At 41.6% G+C, this 7,478-nt stretch overlaps 1 protein-coding gene across 1 annotated transcript in view; it reads left to right on the top strand.

Moving 5' to 3' along the window:
• LOC104270789 (chromosome unknown open reading frame, human C20orf194) overlaps positions 1 to 7,478 on the top strand; it is a gene marked incomplete at both ends in the record, with an annotated part of 44,093 nt that overhangs the window by 27,364 nt on the left and 9,251 nt on the right. The window contains 4 exons of the mRNA XM_009865254.1: positions 264 to 352; positions 1,629 to 1,787; positions 3,619 to 3,744; positions 5,697 to 5,734. Coding sequence (XP_009863556.1) covers positions 264 to 352; positions 1,629 to 1,787; positions 3,619 to 3,744; positions 5,697 to 5,734 — 412 coding nt within the window. The remainder of the gene's footprint in view (positions 1 to 263; positions 353 to 1,628; positions 1,788 to 3,618; positions 3,745 to 5,696; positions 5,735 to 7,478) is intronic.

The following is a 7,478-nucleotide window of genomic DNA, read 5'->3' as shown; positions in this document are numbered from 1 at the left end:
TTGGCCACAAGATAAAACCGTGTGCTGTATTTGTTAATAATCCCTTCACTGTATTTGAGGTATGAAAACCAAGAGAGAATGTCTGAGTAATTGCATAAACATGGTTACAGTTCTACACTCTCTGTTTCTGTGCTTGATGTCACTGAATTTTATGTTTATACTTCAGATTTTATCCCGACAGAAGCCTTGTGTGTGTGAGATTGTCATTATGTCACTTCCACTCTTCGAGTTGGCCCCTTTCTTATCTGTTCCCTGTGTTTTAGGTGGTCATCACCATTATAACTGGTCTTCCAGGGTGTCGTTGCAGCGATCTCTGCGCTTTTCTCGTGACTTTTAACAAGGAGCACGGAAGGTCAGTACAGTTCTGGTTTTACAGTCCAAAGCACTGGTCACGTTTAACACCATAAAATGGTGTTTGGCTTGTTTTATTATTTTTTTTTTCATATGTATATCCCAGTTTCTAGTCGGTGAACAAATGTGATATGAAAATAAAATCAGTAACTGTTTGAGATACCTTAACTAGTTCTACGTAGCTACTGTGTGCTACTTCAGTTCTCTTGCTTCGGGTACCTCGTTTAAATGTCAAGTAGATGTTTTTCTTTTTCCCTTAGATTTTAGACATTTAGACAAGAAAAATAACCCAAGAGATTTCCTTATTAATATTCTATATTAGGAATACCACAGGTGTCACTGTAGATCTGTGACGTGTCTCTGGAACTGTCACTGATGTTACGAACAGTTATGAATAATCTTAGAAGGCCCAAATGAATCCTGCTTTAAGCAAGTATGGAAGTCGTCAAAACTTGAAGGAAATGGGTGAAGAGCTTCCATTTATTGACTTGTGGTAGTGAGTCTAAAATGTGTTTTTCTTGGAGAAAAAACAACTGTAGGAACAGTCCTTGCTACAATATTGTTTTCAGTGTGACGAGCTATATTCAGGACATCTGTTGTTTGGCAATAAGATAAATTTGCTGTAGGAATTTGCCCCACTGTGTGTTGATATGGCTTCTGGAAAATCACAGAAAAGAAAAAGGAGATTGTTATCCATTTAAATCTTACAGCTAAACACTTTTCCATCCAATATTAGTAATGTTCTGGACTGTTTTTTATATTACTTCTAACTCAGAATCTTGATATTAGCAAGTTGATTCAGAACAGATTCGTGGTTCTGGTTTTCGGGCAAACGTGTAAGGTAATGTTTGAACGTTCTGTACTAATCCATTGCATCACGTTTTCCTGCAAATGTCGTTGTTACTTTTTATTTCTGCATTGAAATGTTTTCATGCCCAGAGTCTTTTGAATCAGATTTGTGTATTTTTTTTGTTTACTGCATCACTAGCAGAGATCACAATGACTTTTATGATGTGCTGCTTTGAAGAAGCTGTTGAACATTGGTTTATTAGAAAACAACAACAAAAACCCGCAAAACCTTTTTGCAGTAATGTAAGGAAGGCGTTTATGCTGGAAATGATAAAGCCAAGTAAATTCCTCTTTCTGATGTGGTACGAGAGATGTAGAATCTTAGGGCTCATCAAAGTTATTTTTGGTCCGTCGGTTCAAAATAAAAAAAGAACAGAAATACTGTGACATAGAAAACTTAATTTCTTGCCGTGCTTTCTGTTGTTCAGGTGGATTGTTTATCGGCAGACTATGGATAGCCCTGAATGTTTCAGCGCAACCCACTTCCAGCGTTACCTCTCCAGTGTCTTGGAAGCTCAGCAAAACCACAGCGTCCGTCGGTCCACTTACGCTAAAAAGAAAAAGCGTCTCTTAGTCGTCTTGCAAGGGTAAATGTTTGAAACTGTTTGAAGTGTCACGTAGAATAAAGGGATTTTCTTTCAAGGAGGGTCTGTTGTCTTTAAGGCATTAGATGACCGAGTGGGTTTTGGTAGATTTTGAGTTGCTTCGGAATAGAACTTAATTTAGGAAGTGTCACATGGTGGGAAACAGACTGTAATTATATCTCTCAAGTGCTTACAGCGCCTTAAAGAGTCAATGAGTACAAGAGAATCTTTAATAAATAGATTCATAGTTTCCGAGATTAAATGGTTAGTTCAATTTGCAATATTTTTTCTTTCAAATAGAAACTTTAAAGCCTAAGCTACTGTCACTCTTACTGAGGTTTTTTAAATAGAGAGTGAGTGAAAAATAAGCGTAAGAACCGGTCTTTCCTTTTATGTGAGTATTTAGCACCTTTGTGCGCACAGATGCTTTTCCTTTGCACTTCTGGTATTCCTTGCTTTGGTTCTTTGGCAGTATTAGCTACAAAAACTGACACAGACATTCAGAGTTCTGCTTGAGGGTGCTCAGGCACTGGGGTGCACTGCCCAGGGCAGGGGGGCATCCCTGTCCCTGGAGGGGTTTAAGGAGAGGCTGAATGTGGCACTGAGTGCCCTGCGCTGGCCCATGTGACAATGTTGGGTCACAGGCTGGACTTGATGATCTCAGAGGTCTTTTCCAGCCTCAACAGTTCTGTGATTCCGTGATGACCGGCTCCATGAAGAGCTTTAGGAAGGCAAAATTTCAGCTCTTCAAGGAGTTGAAACACCAGCACAGGTTTGCCCGGAGAAGGTGATAGAAGCCCCAGCCCTGGAAACATTTGAGGTCGGGCTTGGTGGGGCTCTGAGCAACCTGATGGAGTTGCAGATGTCCCTGCCCACTGCAGGGAGGTTGGACTAGGTGACCTCTAAAGGTCCTTTCTGACCCAAACCATTCTGTGATTAGCAGGTGACAGAAACCAGCTTGATGGAAATGCCACCCTGACCTGGCTGGAACCCTTTTGGTTCCCAGGCTACCAAGTGTTCATCTTTTTCCCTGAGGGAACTTAGTGTTTTCTTCTTATGGTCTGTTCTGATAGCGCTAAAAAGCATAATTTTGCCCATGTTAGAGTCAAGTTTGTTTATTTTTTTCCTTAAGGTTAGTTAGAGTGGTGTAAAGCCCTGGTTATGTGCAAAATAAGTGATACTCTGGTGGCAGCAGTGGCTTCAGGAAGGGCTAATTACAGGTTTTCTGGTTTTCTCAGTGGTTGAGTGTGGATACAGACAACTTTAAAGTAGCTGGAGTTCTCTAAGTAATCTGTTAACTTGGTAACTGACAGTACGGTTTTGAGAGAAGATTGGAACTGGCTGAATAATAAACACTTGGAATAACAGCTCAGGTTGACTTAAACTTTTCTATCACAGAGCAGGAGAGCACAGCAGTGGCTGGGGTGCTGCCTAAAAATAGACACATTAATTATAGAAGCACGCCTCAGCTGGAATGCTGATAAGTGAGAGGTGTTGCTTCTTGGGTTTTTTTTTAATTTGAATCATGCTTAGTCCTTAATATCCTTGGCAGTAAGCGTCACATGCTTGTATTACATGATGCCTTTTGTGCTGCCAGCCAAACTTTTCAGTTGTTTAGTGCGAAGCTTACACTGTTTTTCACCAAAGTTGTCAATAAATTATTTCTGGTTTATCAGCTTAATTGATCTGGATTTGCCAAGTTTTGAACTGCTTTCTAACTATTCTGGTAGGCTTTTTTTAGAAATCTAACCATGCAAGCAGTTGGCTTCATGCTAGATGTTGAAATGGGTCCTTTCGTTTCTCTAAAACCGTGTTTCATTTTGTTTTCTTACAGATACACTGATGTTATTGATGTCGTACAGGCTCTGCAGACTCATCCGGACCCAGATGTGAAATCTTCTTTCATCATTGGAGCCGTTAATACTTGTGTAGAGCCACTGAGTTGCTACATGGAGCACAGGTACACTTCAGGATATTCTTACTGATTTGAAAATAGATGTGTAAGTTTTGAAATAATGAGAGATATATGGTGGTTAAATACCATTGAACTGTCTCAAACCTCATAAAACTGCCAGGTAATCCATAAACTTGGAAGTGCTCTGTGGTTTATAATGGCAACACTTGATTCCTACTGGGTATTTAATTATATATAATATTAATAAAATTTTAACTTGTGGAAGAATAAACAAAGACTGTCGTTAGCGTGCTGCTTAAATACGTGTGCTCTGGTTAAGGACTTTGCAAAATCTGGACAGTCCACTGTCCCATCGTTCTTTTTCTTACGATCTTGCTGTGAGCGTGGCTAAAAACCGAGATGCACATTTCGGTTGGGGTTACTGATCGTGTCACTAGTTTGGGATATTAAATGAAGACTTCACAGATTTAAAATACGGCACTAATGGGAAACAGTCGCAAGTTTTGTTGAAGAGAATGACAAAGCACGGAAGCAAAAGCACTGCAAGTATAAAAATCTGATATCCTGGGATACTGCAGGGGCAGGGTGGGGAGGAAACGGTAGCAAAGCCAAGTCGCTGACATTTTAAAATGTTGTTGTATAGTTGCTGTTTCACAGTATATGTGTGTGCTCTGCAACCAGGGGACTTATTTTCTAGACCTCTCTGTAAAATTGTAAATTTCTGCAGTTACGACTTCCAGCTGAGTGGATAAAAGTAAGTTAAAGCAGTTAGATTTTTTTTCAGAGTTCGTAGCGTTGCTGCTCTTGGAGGTAAAACTGTGCATTGCAGCTTAGAGGTGAACCGCCCAATCGCTTTATAAAGGTGCGTTCCTTAAACTTCTGAGCTGTTTTTAAAACACTAAGCAATATGATTTTTGGGCTTTGCACTAGTCGACAAATAGACGTTGCCTTACTGCTTTTTTCTGCTTCTGTGACAGAAGATTGTAAATAAATAATAAAGCCTACATAAAATATTGGTGAATTGATGCCAGAGCGCTGTTTCAACTAGTTCTTTCGGCTGTTATAGGAAAGACAAGTTCCATTCCTATTTTATTTATTTTTTTTAAACTTACTAAAGTGTTGATGGTCATGGCACTGAGCAGTATTTACAGCAGCAGCCTGCGATCCTCTGACTAACGTTGTTTGTCTCCTGAAGGGCAGCAGCAATTGAAGGAAGAGGCTTAGCCCCTGCTGTAGACTTTATGTCTCGCTTTGAAGTTCCCTCTGATAAGAACTTACCGAGTAGCCCCGTACTGCCAGTGACAAATCTTTCCATGGGGAAGCTTTGGTGATTTCCCTGCGCAGATCAAGGAGGGTGGTTTTAATGTCTGTCTTGAAACTTTTGCAGTCAAGAAAAGCAAACCCCTTTGTCACAGGTTGTTACTGTAAAGATCTTCCTCTTGCATGAGCCTGGCATGAAAGTCTTCTCTGTGTTGAATAGTCAGACAAAACAGGGGAGAGGTAGTTGAAGGGAAATAGATTAAGTACTATCTTTCTTCTGGAGCTTTTCTTAATTGTCACTTGTTAATTGTCTGGCACAACCCCAGAAATCAGTATCATATGTACAGAAAGCATGATGTACGTACAGTTTTTCCGTGAAGAGTTCCCACCGTGTTTGGAAGGTGCAATTCTTCAGGGCAAGCTTGAAATTCCTGTTGTTTAAATAGGAATTAAAATCATATTGAAGCCTTTCTGATTTGTTAAAATACAGAATAGGTTGTGTGGTGCGAATTAGCTCTTAAATCCATGAAAGGTGTAAAACCATCTACAAAACCAATTTTTGGGGAAGAACTCCTGAGAGAGATAACTTTTAGGGATGTTCCAGTTATGTAGATTGAAGAAAAGAAATGTGAAAATGGGTTGGATAGTAAGACTTTAGCTGTCGGTGTCGAAATGACCATGAATGCTTTATTTAAATAGTATCCACTCTTGATATATGACCTTCTGGTTTTTTTCAGGCTTCTTTTCCCCAAATTCTTGGACCAGTGTTCCCAAGGTACGTGTTGCTTTTCTTGACTTTGAGCTCTTGGAGATAAAAACTATCTGCGCAGCCCAGACAAGCTCTTTCTACCTTCGTTATTAAACACTGTAGGGGCCTGGAGAAGATGGAAAAATATGGAGAGTGATGAGTTCTGGTTGTTCTCGACTGGAGGATGGGTTTCCTAAAGCCATGAGTTAAGCTGCTTACCCTGAACTGTTGTAACTCATGCTCTGCCTTGTTAAACTAGGAGCAAAGTGGATTGGATTGGAGTTCTGACTTCCTGATGGAAATGGAGTTCTCCTTTCTGCTGTTTGAGACTGGGGAAAAAGAGCTGGTTAACACATTCCCCATATCCTCTTCCTAGTGTAGTCTGGAAGATCCTTGCAGGGTGCATTTGCAATTGCAGCAGACAAAAAAACTCACTTACAAAAGGACTGTTTCTTACCTATTTTATACCCTGATTCTGAAATGCATCGTCCTCCTCGTCAGGCTTGGAACTTTGAGGAGCTGTTGGGGTAAATGAGAAGGCATCCTTCCTGACTTACCTTCAGATAAGTTCTTAACTTTCAAGAGCTGCAGCAAATTGGACTATAGCACCTTCACAGTTGTTTTTAACAGTCACGTAGCTGATCTACGACATTGAGACCTGTCCATGTGGTCGGTGTATATAGAACACATCTCTTGAGTCAAAACATCTTTCTTTTAGGCAGACCATAAGCTCAGCATGAAATTAGGTAGACCAATGACAGCTGAGATTATTATTTTATTTTTCTTTTAAATTAATAAGTGGCTGTAGGACTGTAGTTACTGCAGCATGCCTTTCTGATCTTACGCTCGTGTCTTCCCAAGGGAAGTGCAGGACTGTCGTGTCTGTGTTTGCATGGAAATGCAATTATCTGGGCAGGGTGCTGCACTCTTCTTGGGGCTGTTTAAATTCTGTAGCGCTCTGTTTCGCTGCCAGAATTATGCCACCTCTTACTCGTGTGTGAAGGGAGGCCAAAAGGATGAGATCCAAAAGAATGAAGTTGTGAACAAACCGGAAAGTGCTGTTATATAAATCAGTATTTTATTCAGAGAAAAATATTGGTGCTACAAATTGGCGATAAATAATTATCGTGATTGTAGCCATGGGCAAAATGAAAGAGGGCAGGAGAATATTAAGAGTTAAGAAGAAGAGTGAAGAAGAGTGGTGTGGGGGACTCACTGGAGGGCAGGGATGGCATCCAGAGGGACCTTGACAGGCTTGAGAAATGGGCCAGTGCAAACTGCAGGAGCTTCAGCAAGTCAAAATGCAAGGTCCTGCACCTGGGCCGGGCTAATCCCAGGCACAAACACAAACTGGGCACAGAGTGGGTTGAGAGGAGCCCTGAAGAGAAGGATTTGGGGGTGTTGATCGATGAGAAGCTCAACATGAGCCGGCAGGGCGCTCACACAGCCCAGAAGGCCAACTGCATCCTGGGCCGCATCCAGAGGAGTGTGGTCAGCAGGTCAGGAGAGGGAATTCTGCCCCTTTACTCTGCTCTTGTGAGACCCCACCTCAAATCCTGCGTCCATTTCTGGTGTCCCCACCATAAGAGGGACGTGGATCTGTCGGAGTGTGTTCAGAGGAGGCCACAAGGATGATCCAGGGGCTGGAGCAGCTCTGCTGCGAGGACAGGCTGAGGGAGCTGGGGGTGTTCAGGCTGGAGAAGAGGAGACTCAGGGGGGACCTCATCGCTCTCTATAACTCCCTGAAGGGATGGTGCAGTCAGGGGGGGGC

This window comes from Apaloderma vittatum, unplaced genomic scaffold, assembly GCF_000703405.1.
Source record: "Apaloderma vittatum isolate BGI_N311 unplaced genomic scaffold, ASM70340v1 scaffold2272, whole genome shotgun sequence".
NCBI lineage: Eukaryota > Metazoa > Chordata > Aves > Trogoniformes > Trogonidae > Apaloderma > Apaloderma vittatum.
This window is presented reverse-complemented; position numbering and strand designations above follow the sequence as displayed.